This window comes from Caretta caretta, chromosome 5, assembly GCF_965140235.1.
Source record: "Caretta caretta isolate rCarCar2 chromosome 5, rCarCar1.hap1, whole genome shotgun sequence".
NCBI classification, from domain to species: Eukaryota; Metazoa; Chordata; order Testudines; family Cheloniidae; genus Caretta; species Caretta caretta.
In genome coordinates, this window is record NC_134210.1 from 81,305,417 (window position 1) to 81,327,587 (window position 22,171).

At 44.5% G+C, this 22,171-nt stretch overlaps 1 protein-coding gene across 1 annotated transcript in view; it reads left to right on the plus strand.

Moving 5' to 3' along the window:
• Window positions 1-4,328: 4,328 nt before the first annotated feature.
• Window positions 4,329-22,171, plus strand: part of LMNB1 (lamin B1) — a 42,898-nt gene continuing 25,055 nt past the window's right edge. The window contains exons 1-2 of the mRNA XM_048850872.2: window positions 4,329-5,130; window positions 21,200-21,356. Of these exons, the coding sequence (XP_048706829.1) occupies window positions 4,778-5,130; window positions 21,200-21,356 (510 nt within the window). The 5' untranslated portion in view covers window positions 4,329-4,777. The remainder of the gene's footprint in view (window positions 5,131-21,199; window positions 21,357-22,171) is intronic.

Sequence of the window (22,171 nt, forward strand, 5' to 3'; positions counted from 1 at the left end):
CATGACCGTCTCATAAACAAACTAGGAAAAACCAACCTAGATGGAGCTACTATAAGGTGGGTGCAAAACTGGTTGGAAAACCATTCCCAGAAAGTAGTTATCAGTGGTTCACAGTCAAGCTAGAAGGGCATATCGAGTGGGGTCCCACAAGAATCAGTTCTGAGTCCAGTTCTTTTCAATATCTTCATCAATGATTTAGATAATGGCATAGAGAGTACACTTATAAAGTTTGTGGACAATATGGGAGGGGTTGTAAGGGTTTTGGAGAATAGGATTAAAATTAGGGTTGCCAACTTTCTGACTGAACAAAACCGAACACCCTTGCCCCGCCCCACTCACTCCATCTTCCCACCTCCCTCTGTTGCTCGCTCTCTCCCACCCTCACTCATTCGCTTATTTTCACTGGGCTGGGGAGGATCCCTTTTCGACTGGGTATTCGGTTGAAAACTGGATACCTGGCAACCCTAATTAAAAGTCAGAATGATCTGGACAAACTAGAGAAATGGTCTGAAGTAAGTAGAATGAAATTAAACAAGAACAAATGCAAAGTACTCCAGTTAGGACGGAACAATCAGTTGCACACACACAAAATGGGAAATGACTGCCTAGGAAGGAGTACTGCAGAAAAGGGATCGGGGGTTATAGTGGATCACAAGCTAAATATGAGTCAACAGTGTAACACTGTTGGGGGAAAGAAAGCAAACATAATTCTGGGATGCATTAGCAGGAATGCTGTAAGCAAGACACAAGAAGTAATTCTTTCATTCTACTCTGTGCTGATTAAGACTCAGCTAGAGTATTGTGTCCCGTTCTGGGACACATTTTGTGACACATTTCAGGAAAGATGTGGCCAAACTGAAGAAAGTCCAGAGAAGAGCAACAAAAATGTTTAAGGGTCTAGAAAACATGACTTATACGGGAAGATTGAAAAAAAATGGCTTTATTTAGTCTGGACAAGAGGAGATTGAGAGGGGACATGATAATTTTCAAGTACATAAAAGGTTGTTACTAGGAGGAGAGCGAAAAATTGTTCTCTTTAACCTCTGAGGATAGGACAAGAAGCAATGGGCTTAAATTGCAGCAAGGGAGGTTTAGGTTGAACATGAGGGGAAAACTTCTTGCCAGGGTGGTTAAGCAGTGGAATAAATTGCCTAGGAAGATTGTGGAATCTCTGTCATTGTCTAACCTGCTCTCTAAAATCTCCAAACACCTGTCAGGGATGGTCTAGATCAGGGATCAGCAACCTTTGGCATGCAGCCCATCAGGGAAAGCCTCTGGTGGGCTGGGACAGTTTGTTTACCTGCAGCTTCTGCAGGTTTGGCCAATCGCGGCTCCCACTGGCCGCAACTCGCCGTTCCAGGCCAATGGGGGCTGCCGGAAGCGGTGTGGGCTGAGGGATGTGCTGGCCGCCGCTTCCGGCAGCTCCTGTTGGGGTCACAGGGCATGGCCGCTAGTTAAGTTGACAGGTTTCAGAGTAACAGCCGTGTTAGTCTGTATTCGCAAAAAGAAAAGGAGTACTTGTGGCACCTTAGAGACTAACCAATTTATTTGAGCATGAGCTTTCGTGAGCTACAGCTCACTTCATCGGATGCATACCGTGGAAACTGCAGCAGACTTTATATATACACAGAGAATATGAAACAATACCTCCTCCCACCCCACTGTCCTGGATTTGTGCTGGAAATGGCCCACCTGATGATCACTTTAGATAAGCTATTACCAGCAGGACAGTGGGGTGGGAGGAGGTATTGTTTCATATTCTCTGTGTATATATAAAGTCTGCTGCAGTTTCCACCGTATGCATCCGATGAAGTGAGCTGTAGCTCACAAAAGCTCATGCTCAAATAAATTGGTTAGTCTCTAAGGTGCCACAAGTACTCCTTTTCTTTTTAGTTAAGTTGAGGGGATGGAAGATCATGAGTGTCGAGGAAGTCTCTTTGCTCTAGGCCCAGGTGCCCTTCTCAACCCCCCTTCACAGAATTCAGTCCTGGCTGGCCTGAGAAAGCCCTTGTACTCCCAAAATAATGCTGCAGCTAGAACTGTTTTGTGTAGGTTTTGCTGGCGCCAAGTTAGGATAACGGCAGGAATCAGCTACAAGCCTTATTAATCACAAGGCTAAGCAAGCTGTGCTGTTGTTTTGAATTGCTAAAATGCTTGTTAAAGGTTGCCGGAAAAAGTATTGTTGTAACCCATATAAGGCAAAGCAGTTTTACTTGGCTGATGTGTAATGCAATAGAGATAAGGAGTATAAAGGTATGTGACTCTGCCTGCTCAGTGTGCAGGATTTGAGATTCTTTTCTCCCTATACCTTCTTTGGAGCTCCAAATAAACTTTTCTGCTTCTCCACCCGTTGTGTTTATTGGGTGACGCACACCGGGCAACGAACCCCTGCTGTGGCTTGCCTCTGGCACTGGGTGCCGGCAACACTCCTATTGGCCTGGAATGGCGAACTGCAGCCAGTGGGAGCTGCAATCGACTGAACCTGTGGATACTGCAGGTAAACAAACTGCCCTGTCCCACCAGCGGATTTCCCTGACAGGCCGCATGCCAAAGGTTGGCAATCCCTGGTCTAGATAATACTTAGTACTGCCTTGAGTGCAGGGAACTGGGCTAAAGACCTCTGGAGCTCCCTTCCAGTCTTACAATTCTATTATTCTATTTAAAAGAGAGCTTTCAAATGTCACTGCTAAGAGATAGCTTGTGCTAAAACAGATTGAATGAGTTCATTTTTGTTTGTTTTAAAAAGCAAGATTTATTTCAGTGAGTATACTCACTTGAGTAAAGATAAGTGTTTGCAGGAGCAGGGCTTCGTGCTTTCCTAAATATATATGCACATCCTGCAAACTGGAAAAACAAATATTGAATGGTGTCTCTCTCAGATACATATAGCAAAAACCTTTATTTCACAAGAGACAAATTCTGAATGAAAAAAAGAGCTGGAGTACTTCTGGCACCACAGAGACTAACACACTTATTTGAGCATAAGCTTTTGCCAGCTACAGCACATTTCATCGGATGCATACAATGGAACATATAGTAAGAAGATACATATACACATACAGAGAACTTGAAAAGGTAGAGTAAGAGGCTAATTAATTAAGATGAGCTCTTATCAGCAGGAGAAAAAAACTTTTGTAGTGATAATCAAGATGGCCCATTTAGGCAGTTGACAAGAAGGTGTGAGGATACTGAACATGGGAAGATAGATTCAATATGTATGAATCTTGGCAGGTCTGCTGGGCTAGTCATAGAAGTGGGGGGTGGGGTGGGACGATGTGTGCGGGGAAGGGGCAGCCTGTGTGGGTCCTGAAGTGATGGGATGTGGCTGTGTGTGAGGGGGATAGTTTGGTGGGTCGTGGGTGGGGTGATGGGTTGTAGCTGTGTGTGCATAGAAGGTTGTGCGGGTTGCAGGGTGAGTGACAGGATGGGGCCCTGTGGATGTGTGGGCGCGCAGAGGAAAGCAGGACGGGGTACGGGAATGTGCAGCAGCCAGGGAGCCAGTGTTGTGGTGCGGTGCAGGGGAGGGCGGTGTTTGCATGGCAGGGCGCGTGGGGGGCATGGGCAGGGCCGGCTCCAGGCACCAGCGGTCCTAGCAGGTGCCCGGGGCGGCAATCTGAAAGGGGTGGCACAGGTTTTTTCGCTGCGGCGGCAGCTTCCTATCTCCGCAGTCTCGCAGCGGCAACCCCCCAATTGGGCGCGCTGCTTGGGGCGGCAAAAAGCATAGAGCCGGCCTAGGCACGTCTCACTTTTTTTCAGGTTCAAGCAAACCCTCCCCTCCCCCGCGCGGAACGCAGCTGACTCAGCCCTGGGTTGGAGGTATATAAATAGCGGGGAAACTACCCAGTAACGTCATACGCCTCCCACCCAAACCCCTGGGGGCGTGCGGTGGGGGTTGTGTTTGGGTTTGTAACTCGAGGGGAGCGGGACGTGCTGGGATGCAGCTGGATCCCCTCACGCAGGCCTCCCCCACCCCACCCCACGTCCCTTTGTACAACGGCCTCTCTCGGGGTGGGGACAAGAGAGGGAACAAAGAGACGGCCAGGCTGCAGCAGCCGAGGCGGCCCCTGCTCTGGTCGGGGGGTGGGGGACACGAGGGAAGGAGGGGCCGCAAGAGCGAGAGTGCCTCCGATAGCGCGCCCAAGGGCGGGGCGGGGCGGGGCGACGCGCGCGCCAGCCAGCCATTCGCACGCCTGCTGACAGTTGCAGGCGCTGGCGGCTTTTGAATTTAGTTTCCCGTCCGCGAGAAACAGCAGAGCCCGGCCTGGATCGCTGCCTCATTGGGCAAGGGCGGGTCACGTGGGGGCCGTAGCTGTGGGCGGGAGCTGGGAGAGCCCGGCAAAGCGCGCGCCGGCCATATTGGAGGAGCGCGGAGCCCGCCTGTTTTGTGTTTCATTCTGAGCCCGACCCGAGGGGAAGGAACCGGCGCGCGCGGGCGGGTTCGCTCTTTGCACCTCCAGGCGCCGGTCTTTTCCCTCGGCGCGTTGCTCGGGCTGCTTCTGCCCTTTTATTTTCCCTCCTTTTTTCCCCCTTGTGCCAGCCTCGCTGCGTCTCCGGCTCGCTGATTCTTCGCGCCCCCCCGCCGCTTTTGTACCGTCCGCTGCTAGCGCTGCAGCTGCCTCTCTCACCCCTCTGAACGGCTTCGGGGCGCTTAGATCAGCGCCCGCCTCGCCTCGCCTCGCCTCTCTCGCGTCCCCTCGCACCGTCTCCCGCCCCCCGGCAGCCTCCTGTCCTCGCTGCTCCGCACCCACGGCCCCCGCCGCGTCGCCCGCTCGTCGCCATGGCGGCTTCCACGCCCGTGGGGCAGAGGCCCCGGGGCAGCGCGGCCAGCACCCCGCTCAGCCCGACGCGCATCTCCCGGCTGCAGGAGAAGGAGGAGCTGCAGCACCTCAATGACCGGCTCGCCGTCTACATCGACAAGGTGCGGAGCCTGGAGACCGAGAACAGCGCGCTGCAGCTGCAGGTGACCGAGCGAGAGGAGGTGCGCGGCCGAGAGCTCACCGGTCTCAAGGGGCTCTACGAGGCCGAGCTGGCCGATGCCCGCCGGGCGCTGGACGATACGGCTCGGGAGCGGGCAAAGCTGCAGATCGAGCTGGGCAAGATCCGCACGGAGCACGAGCATCTGCTGGGCAGGTGGGTCACCCCGGCCGCGGGGGGAACGGGCCGGGGATTCCGGGGGCGGCAGAGGGGAGGGCGGGCAGGATGGAGGCCCCGGGCTGGCGCCCTAATGGAGGAGGGGAAGCCCCCTAAGCTGTTGTCGTGCAGTAAATCTCGGGCGGGCAATGTAGCGCGGCCTGAGGTGGGAGAGTTTTAACGGAAATGAATGAATCTGGGCTTCCTCTGTACCATCGTGTAGCAGGGAAGCTTCCCCCCCATCTCCATAGTGAGAAGGGAGGCGGGGAGGAGGAGCTCTGTGGAGGGAGTTGCACCATCCTGGAGAGCACTGGCTGCCCCAAGTGTTTCAGTCCCGCCTGGGGACTACAGCATGAGCCCCGCAGATATGCCTCCCCGCAGCACTACGGGCTCTTGTCTTACTGAAGGGGCCGACCGGTCTCTTCCTAGGTTATTCCTCCATAGTAGTGCTTTACAAAGGTAGAGTGCTCCTGCTGTTGCTATGCTGCCAGGCCCTCCTTGTCTGCACCCTAAATCTTTCTGCTCCCCTATTGGCTTTATTTCTGGCCTACGTTACTGTGGGGAACAGATGTCGGTCCCGTCATCAGGAAGCTCGCCCCCCCCCTTCCCCTCCCCACTGCAGGGGCTTGATCTTCAGCAGACGAACGTTGCATAAAAATGTTGACCTTCCCCTTTGCAAGAGACAAGGGAGCAGGCCTGCTTTGAGGGGATTGTATTCTCTTCCCATTCATTCTCGCTAGTTGTGAGTACAGTAGCTTGTCTGCTCCAGCTGCTGCCATGTGCTGTAGCTAGTGACTCTCTATGAATGAATGGAGAGGTCCCTGTATTTTCCTGTAGCAGCCCCACATTCCTGACTGGTGATGAGCCTCCAGCTCTCTTGGGGAGGAGGAATGTTGTATGGCATATGAACCTTTCTGGAACAGGGAGGGAAGTGGGTTCAGAGCAGTGCTAAACACAGCCGTTCAGTGCTTGTATAACCTTTCTAGGTACTTGTGGTACTCTGAAACACACTACAGCCTTTTCTAGGTACCTACAACTGTCTGATTTACTAGTTTGCTTTTACAATGTACATCTGTTACGTAATGTCCTTAATACAAAGTATCATGAAGCGCTTGAGTCAATCCTAATACATGGTATCAGTAAGTACTATAGTCAGTTCTTTTTTGGAGGAGAAAAGGAGGGTTCCTAGGCTAAGAATTCACTCTGAATTCAGGTGGCAAGGATTGTCATTAGCTAGATGTGTAGTCTGGGGAGGGCTCTGTGTTGAATCAGAAATTTTTAAAAAAGCATATTGCCAATTGTATTTTAGTTGGGAGAGGTGTATAGTTCAAATAGTAAACTTAATGTTAAAATGAAAGTTTTAGAAGAGAAGTGTCTAGGATTCTTCCTTGCTCTTCTGGTTGTAAAACTTAAATTAGTTAGAGCTTTAATCATGCGTTTTGATGATGTAGGATGTATGTTTTACTATTAGTGTGATCAAGGAAAATAAATGTCAAATGGGACTTAGAAGTCATGTAGCCTCTAGGTTCAAGATCATTATTTTTTTTTCCAGGGTGCTGATCATTTTCTAAGGGTGATGGATAGTTTTGTTTTTTTAAATAACTTTTGAACATATGGCTTATTAGAAAACAGAAAAATCCACCTATAGAAAAATTTTTAAAATCAGGCGTCGTGGTAAGTGAAGTCCATGATGAAATCTAGTTTAAGGGGATGCTCAAAGACTAAAAATCTTATGCAGCCTTTTCTTTTTCTTATGAATCTCATAGGACAAATCATGCCATGTCCTTCTGTGGATAATTGATTTGTGTAACTTTCTCTTCTGTATAGTTTTGGTCTCTTCAATCCTTCACTTAAGTTTTTGACTCCTACTTATGTATCGTCTGTCTTCTGTTACCTGAAAGAGAGAATCTAATTTAAGTCTAAACATTTTTACTGTCAGTTGCCTTCCATTTGGTTTGCCTTGAAACTAAGTTAGTTTATGAACTGTTTGAGTGAATATCTCCATTTGTTTCTGCTGTAGCATGATGGACAGATATTCTTAGTGTCAGCTCATTTTCATTGCAAGGAAGTCTTTCCTGCCAAGTGTGGGCCTCAACCATCCATTTCTGCTCAATTTGGGATTTCACTTAAAAACTACGTTTAGTCTGTGAAAATATTTTCATATGTAAACTGCTGCACTGATGTCTTCGTTTTGACTGCAGACCGCTTCAGACCGCTCACAGCTTTGTCAAACAGCAGCAGTGTGTAATTAATAAGACTAGTCAATGTAACTGCTAGTCCTGTGGGCAAGTTGTGAAGTAGTTAAACTGTCAAGATTATTGGCATTCATTGGTTGGCAAACCAAGGAGCCGTACAATGAAGTATTGGTAACTCCTGGGTAGGAGGGCTCAAAAAAAAAAAATGTATGGTGGAGAGTAGAGCAATGAAGACCTTCACCATTTCTCTGCTGCTGGCAGTCTGAAGGGGCAAAGACAAGCCAAGGAAGCTTTCTTTTCCTGCAGTTCGGTGGGTAAGAGTAAAATATCTCAGAGGCTGAATCAAAAGTTGTAGGGCTCAGGGCCAGAAGCATCTTAGCAGATGCCATAGCTCCTTCCTCATATGCTGGAGATGCCACTGGGACTGAGCTTCTCATCAAAGCATACTTCTGGACCTTGGGGAGATGTGCTCAAGCTGTCCATCCTCTTCCTCATCTTCTTCAGGCCTTAGTCCTCCAGCTAGTTAGGAGCCTACTGAACTTTTCAAGTCCCATGTACTGTATTCACTTAGGAGTTGTGTATACAGCAAGAAAGGTTCTGTTAGTTGTTTATGATCTAAAATCTGAATTTTCTTATGACTGAAGACCTTCTAACAAGTGTATAGTTCCCTAGATCCTTGCTAGATATTTTAAAATCCAGGTATTCTACAGGCATCCGTTCAAGCTCAGATGTATTTCTGTTCCCAAAATCTTAAACTAAAGTAGAGGCTGTGGTTTGGAGAGCACTTTCTGGTAGTCTCTGGAGAGTTGGCTGACCATGTGTTCCTGGCTTCTTTTTAGCTGTTATAGCTGTGGTGCTTTAGTCTAATCCAGGTGGTTGGGCTTCATATGGGGTAATGTGAGGTTCAGTGTCTGTGACGTACAGGAGGTCAGGCTGGGTGTTCTGATGTTCCCTTCTGGTGGTTTAATTCTAATATTAAAAGGGGGCAAAAATAATTTCTTTAAATCGTCTGAATAATAATGAATGGGAGGACTGGTGGTCCCGTAATATCTCAAATTTTGGTTCTCATGAAAGTTTGACAACTCCTTTAGAAGAGGTCTCCTAGTTATTGAGTACTATATTTTATACACTGGTCCCGAGTGCTCTTACTGGTTGTACGGTACAGGTTTCCTACCTTCTTTGAGCTCTTTTACATGTTGTTACATCCTCTCACCACAGACATCACTTCCTCCTTTAGTCCATACAAAAAGCTGCCACTACACTTTTTTCCTTGCCTCCTTTTTTATTATATAACTGCTCTTTGAATTCTTCTGTTTGGCTTTCCATCTGAGAATTCCATCAAATTCAAGCTTTTTGTCACTTTGAAAGTGCTTTATAAGTCGGCTCTTGCCTGTTTATCCTCCCTTGTCAAGCTTAGTTTTATGCCTCCTAGCATCCACCAGTGCTCACAACTTCATCCACCTGTTTTAGATTTTCACACAGTTGCCTATGTGTAGTCCTCTGTGTATGGTATGACCTCCTTGAGCTCATCTACAGGGGCCCTATCCTGTCTACATTTAATATATTCATTGCCCAGTTTGAGTATTCGTTCTTTCTAGGATGGGTGAGCTGGAATAAAATGAACATGGGATTTCATAAGTGGACTAGCATTTGTTTTCATGACAGGCTGAGTTTTCACTGTGGCAGTTGTCCAGTGGCTAGGCACATCTGCTCTCTCTCTCCTCAAGGGAATTAAGTGGTGAAAGCAGCTTTTAAGCAAACACTATAGCTGAATGAAGATACTTGTTAACGTTGTAATGATCAAGAGGAACTAACGTCTTGTGTTTTGATTTTTTTTTGACTAAATCTTATCATGCAGTAACAGTAACTTCTTTTGCTTCATATCTTAAACCAGTTTTCCTTCCAGATTCTTTGTTTTAAAGGAAGGAATTTCTGAGCTGGGATTAGACAATGAATAGACTCAATGTGGGTTTGATAGATGGGGCAATAGCTTGAGTGACTAGGCATGTGTTAAGCACAGTACAGCTGCTGTACAGGGCAACTGTTCAGAAGAACCCTGCTGTCTCAAGGCAAGCAAAGTTGAAACAGTTGTCCCAGCATTTCCTGAGGTGTACATGTGGTATGTTAAATGGATTGGAGTGCCTGGTTAGGGAAGTTGTCTTAATATGCTTTAAAAAGAATATTTAAAAACTGGAAAAATATATTGCAGGCAAATCACAGATTAATTGTTCTCGATCAGCTGTAACAGTGCAAGGAGTTATTCAACCTAGGGTGGAGGGCTACATAGAAAAAAAATCTGATTTTTAAAGCATTAAGTTCCTACAGCTCAATTTAAGACATTTGGAGCAATGAGTGCTTTGAACAGGCTCTAATTATCACATTTTTAGTCATTACAGTGAAAGGAAGGAATTCTACTGCTGTTACTGTTGCATATATTGGAAATAGGGGAAGGCCTTGATTTGATCTTGGTTTTGGGAACTAGGACTTCCCCCTTCCTCACATGAGTGCCTGCCTCGTGTTCCCAAGAATCATGCCAATTCGCTGCTAAAGTTTCCCTGTGGTTTCATGGGGTTCTGAATAGCCGCTGTGAAGCTGACCTGAATCTTGTTAACTTCACACTGTTGCTGTTTGGTCCAATACCTCTGCTGCTTTTCATAGCTTTACCAATCTGAGATGTCAGGATGATAGCAGTCAGTTAACATTTTGCAAGTGTCTTCTGTAAGCACTTAAAACTTAAGCTTTCATTAAAAAAAATTATTCCGCAAAAATTTATCGCTTGGCATTACTCTCTAGCAGAAGGTTTCTACTTACTTTTGGTGCATAAACTTCTCAAGTTCTGGGTTTGCATAGACAGTTGTAAGATACAGGTATATCCAACACTCGTCTAGCTAGCATCTAAAAATACTTTCAGGCTTGATTATATTTTCCTGTATTTACAGGTACACTCTTCTAAATAATGACTTCTGTAACAGCAAAAAAAGAGAACATAAATTGAAAATTTGATAATGAAAAATCACTCTTCTGTTTGGTTTCAGAGTAGCAGCTGTGTTAGTCTATATTCGCAAAAAGAAAAGGAGTACTTGTGGCACCTTAGAGACTAACAAATTTATTTGAGCATAAGCTTTCGTGAGCTGTAGCTTTTCTTTTTACTCTTCTGTTTGTAATGCAAACTTAAAGAGCATAAGTAGATAAGGAAAAAATATAAACCAAACACACTCAGTTACTACACTAGACACTCCTTTGGGCAGAGGTGATCAATCTATTAATAGTGACTTGCAGAGAGGAATGGAGAAATTTGGCTTGTACTTTCGTGTTTAATATTTTGAGAGGGCCTGAAAGACTTTTTCACAGGCTGGAAGACTATGATTGGACAACTAATGAAATGGTGATTTCACAAGTGCCGGGAGAATTAAAGTTGGACAACTCGGGAGCTATCGGGGGATTTTTAGTCAGACTGTTAACAACAAAAAGTTCTTAATACCTGTTTTCAGTATGATTATCAAAGAACTTCTTTATTCAAAATGTTAAGGATTCAGTACCTTAACCTCTTCAATAGAGTTAGAGCTCACAATAAACATCCTTGTGATATTGTTTGTTGTGAAACAAAATAGGTACGCGCACACAGTTGTTTTGAAGTCCTTTGCATCCCACTTCTAAGCCCTTTAGGAAAAATTAACTGTTCCTCTGAGCACCTTTGATATCCGCAAGCATGAGATCGGGGTGACTGGTGGTATATGCTTCCAATAACCAGAGTGTTTTCTTGTTTGAAGGGTTTCATTCTGAAGGAAAAGAAGAGTGGGGGAAAAAGTGAGGTTCTTTCTGTTTGTTTGAATGTCAATTTGAAAAGTGAGACAGCATTCTAAAACTACTGTTAACCACCAAGTCTGGATTAAATGTTTATGGGGATATTTTCCTGAGTAAGGAGTGCTGAATAGGCCTCTGAGTAGATAAGGTGGATTCAAGCACTTTTATTTCTGAGTAGTTTAACAGATGAGACACTTCTTAGCCTAGGTCAGCGGGGCCCAACCTTTTTACACAGGAGGGCCACATAAACCTAAGCACAATCTTGTATGGGCCAAACAGATTCTACATATTTTAATAAAATTTAAAGTCACCTGTATTGATTTAGATTTTAAATTCAGCTTATTTTGCATGTATTTAGATAGAAACAACCTATGCACAGTAGCGTGTGTAAACTAAAATAATGTAAACATGATGACAAAATGCTATAGAATCCGCTGCTCAATAGTATATTATGTTGAAGCAGGCTGCGGGCCCTGTGAGATGCTCTGGTGGGCCGTTGGTGATTTAGGATCTGAGTGATGGCTCATCACTTAATTCTAGTATAAGTGGCTAGCTTTGATTTGGTAGTTTGCTCTAATAAAAATATAGGTTGTGTGATGAGAACCAGAGCCAAATTACCATATGGAAAGCTAAAGGAAAAATTTATGGTGAGGAAGGAATTGGTTTACATGTCAAAACAGAAGTAAAGGTGATCCTACAAACACTAATGCTTTTATAAGAGAACCTCTCATCTGATCATTAAGTTTAAATGTAAATGTTTCCCTACTGAAAGTTGGCTTTACTGTCTTACTACTCTAGAAAACAAAATCTGGAAAACTGATACTATGTATCTCTACGTGAACACAGTGACCAGGTTACTTCATTGCCTCAATCTTATTATATAGTTGCAATGGAAAAAGAGCTCAATAAGTGCATCAAAACCATGTGTTAATCATTGTACCAAAGCAGTGAATGTGATTGGTCAAGAGTGGCAGTTCAGAACACTTACTACTACTGACATTATGCCAATGTAGTGTGAGAATGCTGGTGAAATATGGACTGATCCCATCACTTTGCGATCGTAGACCTGTGTAGCTGTGTCTACACCAGCTTTATCCTTAAAATATGCTTTCAGTGCCGTTCCATGGTATGTAGCAAAGTTGGGAGTATTAGTTTAGATAGGGCTTTGGGTGGCAGCTTTAACAAGCATCTCATCTGAACCTGTTTAGAGCTAGACAAGATGGGTTTTAAAACTCTGGTCACTGGTATTCTTTGCCCCATCTATGCTATTGCTCCTCTTGGTAGAACTACGTTGGTGAGAATTTTTAAGGGATAAAAGACTATTGTAGACAGGCCTTAGTTTTTCCTTAATTTAAATACTTTACTTGTCTTCATAATAGAGGGATCCAGGCTCTTAAAACAGCAGCAGTTAAACTTCACTTTACTATAGGTCTCTCTTTGTTTAGCAGTTAGTAGGTTACGTTCAGGCAAGCCCCATTGAGGATGCTTGTGAGAGAGACTCTGCCATCTGTCATTATACTTTAAAACATATTTCTCCTCTACCTGAATTTCAGTAATAATTAGGACTGTTGATTAATTGCAGTTAACTCATGCGATTAACTCAAAAAATTAATTGCACTATAAAAATGATAAAAGAAATGGTATTTTTCAATTCACCTCATACAAGTACCATAGTGCAATCTCTTTATCGTGAAAGCACAACTTAAAAATGTAGATTTTTGTTGTTGTTGCATAACTGCACTCAAAAACAAAGCAATGTGAAACTTCAGAGCTGATGAGTCCACTCGGTCCTACTTTTTGTGCAGCCAATTGCTAACAGAAACAAGTTTGTTTATATTTACGGGAGATAATGCTTCCCGCTTCTTATTTACAAAGTCACCTGAAAGTGATACCAGACGTTCGCATAGCACTTTTTTGTAGCTGGTATTGCATGATATTTATGTGCCAGATATGCTAAACATTCGTATGCGCCTTCATACTTTGGCCACCATTCCAGAGGACATGCTTCCATGCTGATGACGCTCATTTAAAAAAATGAGTTAGTTAAATTTGTGACTGAACTCTTTGGGAGAGAATTGTATGTCTCCTGTTCTGTTTTTTACCCGCATTCTGCCATATATTTCATGTTATAGCAGTCTCAGATGACCCAGCATGCTGTTGGTTTTAAGAACGCTTTCACTGCAGATTTGACAAAACGCAAAGAAGATACCAATGTGAGATTTCTAAAGATCGCTACAGCACTCAACCCAAGATTTAAGAATCTGAAGTGCCTTCCAAAATCTGTGAGGGACAAGGTGTGGAGCATGCTTTCGGAAGTCTTAAAAGAGCAACATTCCGATGCGGAAACTACATAGCCTGAACCACCAAAAAAGAAAATCAACTTTCTGCTGGTGGCATCTGACTCAGATGATGAAAATGAATATGTGCTGGTCTGCACTGCTTTGGCTGGTTACCGAGCAGAACCCATCATCGGCATGGACACATGTCCTCTGGAATGGTGGTTGAAGCATCAAGGGATATATGAATGTTTAGCCCATCTAACATTAAATATCTTGCAACGCTGGCTACAACAGTGCCATGCAAATGCCTGTTCTCATTTTCAGGTGACATTGTAAACAAGAAGCTGGTAGCATTATCTCCTGCAAATGTAAACCAACTTGTTTGTCTAAGCAATTGGCTGTAGGACTGAGTGGACTTGTAGGCTCTAAAGTTTTACATTGTTTTATTTCTGAATGCAGTTATTTGTACATAACTCTGCATTTGTAAGTTCAACTTTCATGCTAAAGAGATTGCACTACAGTACTTAAAAGAAATTATATTTTTATTATAAATATTTACACTATAAAAGTAAGTGAATTGAAAAATACTAAGTAAGCACTGTACGCTTTGTCCTGTTATTGAAATCAATATATTTTTGAAAATGTGGAATTCATGGCAGTTTAGTGCCTTTTTATTTGAGACGGAATTAGACACTTGAAAGTCAAAGTACATGAAGGAGCACAGTTTTGAGCTAATCTATGAGCATATTAGTAAACAGGTATTTACTTAACTATGTACTCTCCCTCTTTATGGAGGAAAAACTAGATAAAGTTGACAAACAAGAAGAGCTTTTGCTGTTAAATAAGAACTATAAACATGCATACTGTGTATTGTCTTGTTATATATAGTAGTTTTTCTTGTGCCTGCAAAACTCAATCAGTTTTACTGATCTTGTTGAAACAAACTCTCAGGTTCATTTAGAGCTGTGGTGAATGACACATTTTTAAGGGTTACAAAGATTTCCAGTGGAATGGCTCTTTCGCTGTATGTTGTGGTATCACTCTAGCAGAGCGACCAGAAAGTCTGTAGCTTTTTCTTTTTAAAATATAGGGATTAGCTATCCAAATACAAATTTGACTATGTAATTAGACTACTTTTTAAAATTAATTCTATGCTTTTTTCCCTTCTGATTTTAAACTGGTTAAATTTTGCTAAAATTTAGCCAATCTTATTAGAAATGTGAATTCTTAAAATGACTCTTCTGAATATGAGACACACACATGGATTGATACTATCAGTAGTATCAGTTGAAAAATAAATACGGGTATTTTGCAACTGAAGTTTGGGTTCTGGTCATGTTGTTGTCCTGTGGCTGAATCTATATTACACATTTTTCTTTCCACTGTTACCAGCAGTGGTGGCAGCAGTGGGAGCTCTAATTTAAACCATCTGCCTGTATTTTACCATCATTTGTGTATTCTGAACAAAAGGTGTATCAGCACATGTGGATTTGCATTGAAATAATTAAAGTTGTGAGTTATAGCTGGTGGTAATATGGTTCCAGTTACTGTGTACACAGGCCCTAACTCTGCTCGAAGCATGTTTAAATATATGGTTAAAATGCTGTGGCAGACTTCAAAATTTACCCCCCACTGTTGGATCTGTGTAGTAATAGCAAAAATGGACAACTGTTTATTTTAAAAAAATAGAGTGTAGTGAGAGTCTGAAATCTCTGCATATGGGTTATATTAGTATTAGGCTGATAATAAACTGCAATGATTCACTCTGTAAATACCTAAGATAGCTCAGATCAAAGTTCTAGTTGTACAAATAGTGACTTTGATTGCTAAGTTTCTTAAATTAAAGCCTGCCATCTTGTGGTTGTAGTAAAAATTGTCTGAAAATGTGTTTTTTGAGCTTGCTCTGTGATTGGCACAAATCTTTTAGCCATTTGGTGGCAGCAAACTGGGCTACAACTGAATATGTTCTCTCGTTGGTGCCAATCATCTTTCTTTTATTCCTGCAAGAATATTTGTGTGTGCTTACTAGTAAATCTAATTCCTGTATTCTTGCTGCTGACAAATACTGCTAATTGTGATCTTCAAAAGTTTTTAAATTGGATATAGCCTTTTTATACGCTATAAAGAACAGGTCTTCTAGGCTTTTGTACTTTAAAAGAGGAGACTAAGGGGGGATATGATAGAGGTATATAAAATCATGAGTGGTGTGGAGAAAGTGAATAAGGAAAAGTGATTTACTTGTTCCCATAATATAAGAACTAGGGGCCACCAAATGAAATTAATGGGCGGCAGGTTTAAAACAAATAAAAGGAAGTTCACACAGCGTACAGTCAACCTGTGGAACTCCTTGCCTGAGGAGGTTGTGAAGGCTAGGACTATAACAGGGTTTAAAAGAGAACTAGATAAATTCATGAAGGTTAAGTCCATTAATGGCTATTAGCCAGGATGGGTAAGGAATGGTGTTCCTAGCCTCTGTTTGTCAGAAGGTGGAGATAGATGGCAGGAGAGAGATCACTTGATCATTGCCTGTTAGGTTCGCTCCCTCTGGGGCACCTGGCATTGGCCACTGTCGGTAGACCGGATACTGGGCTGGATGGACCTTTGGTCTGACCCAGTATGGAGGTTCTTCTGGAAAAGTAATTCAGGAATGTCAAGTGTGTGCTTCTGGTTTTGCTGGGAAACTTTTTTTTTTTTTGCTTTTGGGAGCTCAAACATCTTAATTAAAAGGAGTAGGAGTTGTTGTGAATCTTCAGCACAGATGTCCTTTGTTCAAGACATGAAAAATAGTCATCCTTTTTGAAAGCGTAACTAAAATTACTTACCTCTCTTAGGCCTGGGCTACACTGTGGGGTTTCAAACTAAGATACGCAACTTCAGCTACGCTATTCACGGCATTGAGACAACCATGGTGGCTCCCCCGTCGACTCTGCTTACTCCTCCTGCCAAGGTGGAGTACAAGCATTGATTCGGGGATCATAGAATCATAGAATATAAGGGTTGGAAGGGACCCCAGAAGGTCATCTAGTCCAACCCCTTGCTCGAAGCAGGACCAATTCCCAGTTAAATCATCCCAGCCAGGGCTTTGTCAAGCCTGACCTTAAAAACCTCTAAGGAAGGAGATTCTACCACCTCCCTAGGTAACGCATTCCAGTGTTTCACCACCCTCTTAGTGAAAAAGTTTTTCCTAATATCCAATCTAAACCTCCCCCACTGCAGCTTGAGACCATTACTCCTCATTCTGTCATCTGCTACCATTGAGAACAGTCTAGAGCCATCCTCTTTGGAACCCCCTTTCAGGTAGTTGAAAGCAGCTATCAAATCCCCCCTCATTCTTCTCCAGGCTAAACAATCCCAGCTCCCTCAGCCTCTCCTCATAACTCATGTGTTCCAGACCCCTAATCATTTTTGTTGCCCTTCGCTGGACTCTCTTCAATTTATCCACATCCTTCTTGAAGTGTGGGGCCCAAAACTGGACACAGTACTCCAGATGAGGCCTCACCAATGTCGAATAGAGGGGAACGATCACGTCCCTCAATCTGCTCGCTATGCCCCTACTTATACATCCCAAAATGCCATTGGCCTTCTTGGCAACAAGGGCACACTGCTGACTCATATCCAGCTTCTCGTCCACTGTCACCCCTAGGTCCTTTTCCGCAGAACTGCTGCCTAGCCATTCGGTCCCTAGTCTGTAGCTGTGCATTGGGTTCTTCCGTCCTAAGTGCAGGACCCTGCACTTATCCTTATTGAACCTCATCAGATTTCTTTTGGCCCAATCCTCCAATTTGTCTAGGTCCTTCTGTATCCTATCCCTCCCCTCCAGCGTATCTACCACTCCTCCCAGTTTAATATCATCCGCAAATTTGCTGAGAGTGCAATCCACACCATCCTCCAGATCATTTATGAAGATATTGAACAAAACGTCTAGACAAGACGTGATAAATCGATCACTACCCGCTAGTGAAGACGTAGCCTTAGAGAGACAAGGTGGATGAAGCAATATCTTTTATTGCAGCAATTCTCAACCGGGTCTGTGGCCCCGTGGGGCTCTGCGAGCCCTTTCAAGGGGTCAGTGGGGCCCCACAGCTGAAGCCCTGATCCTCAGCCCCCCCCCCCCACTGGGCTGAAGCCCTGATCCTCAGCGCCCCCCCCCCCCCCCCCCACTGGGCTGAAGCCCTGAACCCTTGGGCAGAGTTGGAGACATGGAAGGCATTGCCCCCCTCTCCCCCCCCCTCCCCCCGCCAAACTGTAGTGCAAGAGCACTGCAGTCCTGGAGGTAGCTCCACACCTCCCGCCACCCCACAACTTCTCTTCCCGCCTACTGGCCAGGTTGGAGGCAGGAAGCCGGAGCCAGACAGTGCAGGGCAGCTGCTGCTCTGGCTGGTCCTATAGAGCAGGCAGTGTCAGCATTCCCTCCTCTCCTGCTGGTGCCCCAGGTTGAAGCTGCTCCTCTACTGCCAGCCCCCTTTGCTCCCATGGAGGTAGCTGGTAAGAGCCCCCTAGGTGGGGAGACCTGGCCCTGTAGCTGGCAGACCCCTCTGGGGACAGAGACTGTAGGAGAGTCCTGCCAGAACACATCCCTTAATACCCCTCTCCCTACACCCTGAGCTACCCCTGACTGCACACAGCCCCTAGTCCTGTGTCCGCTACCCCCCTCCGTGCATCCTAAGCTGTTTTTCAAACTTTTTCAGCTAAGCTCCCCACGTTTGAGTTATAATTTTTGGTCACATGCCCCCCACCACCACCCACACCCAACCCAGACGGGCTGGGTGGCCTGCTGAGGTGAGTTGGGGGGTGGAGGTGGCACTCCTTCCTTGGACTCTACCATGTGGAGGTGACTCAAGCCCCCCTGGCCCTTGCCCCCCTCCCTCAAAATAGAAGTCAAACTCCACCTATGTCCAAGACTCCTGTCCTGAGGCTCTCCCACTGGGTCCTAGAGTTTTTATAGAATGTTAAGGGGGACCTCAGAGAGAAAAAGGTTGAGAACCCCTGTTTCATTGGACCACCTTCTGTTGGTGAGAGAGATAAGCTTTCGAGTGTCTCCCCCATCTTGTGTCTCTAATATCTTGGAACCACATGGCTACAGCAACATTGCATTTCCTCTCTGTCTGTCTTTCAGTCTCTTGTGATGTCATTTTATGAGTTCTGTGTTCACTGTTTAGAAATTCAGGTCTTGTCCACTCTGAAAGACTAATGTAAAACAAAACCAAATCAAAAGCCTCCCCAACATTTTTTTTTTTTTTTTGGAAGTCTGAATATCTTTTCTGACAGTAACACTCAATTTTTATTATAGCAGTTTAAACCTGCCTTCTGTGTGAGGCTATTCTAGCCAGTGGTGTGTTACTTGATTCCCTCTTCTCTTGGGCACCCGTGGGACAAAGGTGATGTGCTACTTAGCTGTTTTTAAAAAAAAGCTTCTACTGAATGCAGCAGACAGTGAAATTTAAAGGGAGTCGATTTAAATCACACTTATCTGAAACACTTAAGTACTTTAAGAGTAATCTGCCGCAATACTTGTAACTGAAAGATTAAACATAAACTGAAAGAATCTTTTTACTTTGTTTATATGACAGAAGATTGTATGATTTTTTTATGTGGTCATTCCCCTGAAGCAGAGTTGGAATATTGTTTATGTACTAGCATCTACCGGACAAAACTGTCTTCATTACTGTTTCAGAAAGCATGACTGGCTGTGTCTACCCTAAGAAAATGGGGAGATCCATAATTCTTCACCAGTGCAGTTCCGTTTGCTGTCGTAACAGTAAGGTCATACCGTAGATGGGAGCTGGATATCTTTATCCCCATTTTGTCTGCTCAGATGTGTTTAGGCAGCATAGTGGCAAAAACTAGTTCCGTCTAGGCTACCACCTCCCTTGGTGGAGACTTTGGATGTGAATAGTTATTAAAAGAAACCTCATCAGCAATTCAGTCTCTTAATTTGGACAGGTCTAGTTTGTTAGAGCCAGTACAGTGGGGCAGGGAAATTCCCCGAATTCTGCAGTTGCAAAACAGAAAGGCTAGTGTGTATGGGAAAGAGCCACTGGACCAATTATTTCTCTAAGGCTGTTCCAGGTAAGAAGCTGGCTTGGGCTTCTTTTGGGGCAGGGAAGTGGCTTCTGAGCATGTTTGAGGTAAGGGTCCTGGGCTAGCCTGTCTTGTCACTATTTCCTCCAAGGGTCAAGGGAAACTGGCAGTTAATTCTCTCCCCTTCCTCCAGAAAGGTGCGTGCTCTCAAGCGTCTTACAAATGAAAGATTTTTAAATGTGAAATTGAAAACTTATGTTAAAGTCTAAACTTATGAGTCTTGTAATTTACATTAAATACAAAAAAATATTAATTAAGCAGTGTATATTTGCTGCAGTATTTTAAGGAAAATGAAACCAATGACCTGATGTAAGTCATGGGCTGAACTTCTGGAACCAGGTTTAGTGAAAGTGCTAAACAAACTTTTGACAGTAGTAGCCTCTTTGGTACGTGCAGAAAATATTTTCTTCATTTCATTTTAATCGACTAGTCCAGTTTAATGGCTAGTTAGTTCAAAGTTAAGCAACTACCATGTATACTCGATCATAAGCTGGTTCGTTTATAAGCTGACACCCTCTTCCCACCACGATGGATAAGTAAAAATGGCAAATTTTTATGACCCATTCATAAGCCAACCCTATAATTCAGGTGTCGGCAAACTTTTTGGCTCCTGGGCTGTCAGTATAAGCCGTTGGTGGGCTGAGATGGTTTGTTTACCTCGAATGTCCGCAGGCAGGGTGGTAAACCTAAGTAAACAAAGTGTCCCAGCCTGCCAGTGGCTTACCCTGAAGGGCTGGGTATAGCAACTGGTGGGGAAATTTTTTGGTGGGAGGAGGCAGAAGCTGGGGGTCAAGGGAGTAACCCTGTGACCACCCCCCACATGACCCCACCCCTATCCCGGGACCACCACACTCTCCCCATCCCATCCCTTCCCACCTTAGCTGGGGCAGGCTAGGGGAGGATGTCTTTGGCCTGGCCACAGCCTGCTCTAGCGGGCTGAGCCAGGCAGCACGGCTGCAGCTGCTTCGGAGGCTGCGGGGAGCGCAGCCAGAAGAGGAGAGACTCTGGCCCCTCCTCTTCCCTTCTGGCTCTGCTGCCTCTCCTTGCCCCCTCTGTTGTGGGGGGAGGGGGCTATGTCCCACCTCCCCCCCCCCCGTACCCGTTCATAAGCCGACCCCCTTCTCTGATGCTTCCTTTTTTTAATAAAAAAATTCTGCTTATGAGCGAGTGTATATATGGTAATTGGGAGTTTAAAAAGCAGAAAACCTTGGAAGAGGAAAACAATCTGAATAAAACTAGGTGAGAAGTTGAGAACTACTAGCTGTTTCTAGTCATCATGTCATTCCAGATTTTACAGTCAGCTCAATTTACTAACTAAAGAAAGTACTTCATTTCTTTACACCAGTGTTATATGCAAAACATGTTTTGATAATCTTATCAACCTTTTTTCTTGCGTATCAGTATGTTTAAAAAAACCCTAAAATGCTGTTTTTGTGCATTTTTAATTGAATTTGAATTTCCATCCACATAGAGCTCATCACAAATTACAAATAGAAAATCATTCACCATTTTCTAGCATAATAAAAATATAAAAATTAAGAATACGAATAAACTTAAATTACGCTATGTAATTGATGAAAAGCATATTCTCCTGGTTAGCTCAAAAGACTATACTTAGTATAAAAGCTGTATTTAGTTGCAAATCAACATATTTTAATGTGTTGGATGTTTCTAGACGTTTGTCTCACCAACTTCTCTGGTTTGTTTCAGCTATGCAAAAAAAGAATCTGATCATAACGCAGCCCAAGTCAAGCTTCGGGAGTTTGAAGCAGCCCTAAATTCCAAAGAAGCTGCCCTGGCTACAGCACTTGGTGATAAGAAAAGCCTGGAAGGGGAACTTGAGGATTTGAGAGATCAGATTGCTCAGGTGAGATGAAGTGGTTTACCATCCAGTCTGCTGAACAGATTGGCTCTTTAGCTAACAAACCACTCCTTGTAAAAGAGCTAAGCCGACCATGTTCTCCACCGTCTTTCCCTCAATCCCTTTAGGATTGTTGTAAAGAGGTGTGTAGTAAGATGAGGCCCTGAAACATAAACCCTTGTATCAGAGGCCCAGTAAGAGGCCTAAGGCCTGAGCTAAAGTAATGGTCAAGACTTTGCTAACATAAAGCAAACTTAAGCTATGAGCCGGAGGCAGGCCCTGCTCACAGAAGCTGACAAGGAAAGGGCTGATGCTGCAAAAAGATACGTAGCTAAAAGGTACTGGACACTAGATATCAGAACTCTCCAATACTTGCACATTCCACACACATAACAAGGAACATGCATCCCTGGGGCAGTGTCTTTGTCTGGCCTAGGGGGCAGTGGCAAATCCCGCCACTGACTGAGCTGGTCCATTGTCAGGGAGCACATATGTGCTGACCCATCCTAAAGACAGACTGACCCATCCTAAAGACAGGGACAAAAGGGCAATATGATGGATGGATAGAGTTGATTTGTTCGAACCAACTTGTACAAGGTGAGAGGCGGCACCTTGCTACGTAGAGGGGTTGTACCTTGCGACGTAGAGGGGTTGCACCTCAATATGTCAGGAGTGATGTTCGTACCTGTGCATAAGAATGCATCCCTGGGGCGGTGTCTTTGTCTGGCCTAGGGGGCAGTGGCAAATCCTGCCACTGATTGAGCCGGTCCATTGTCTGGGAGCACATATGTGCTAGCAGAACTGTAGACATCTGATCTGGG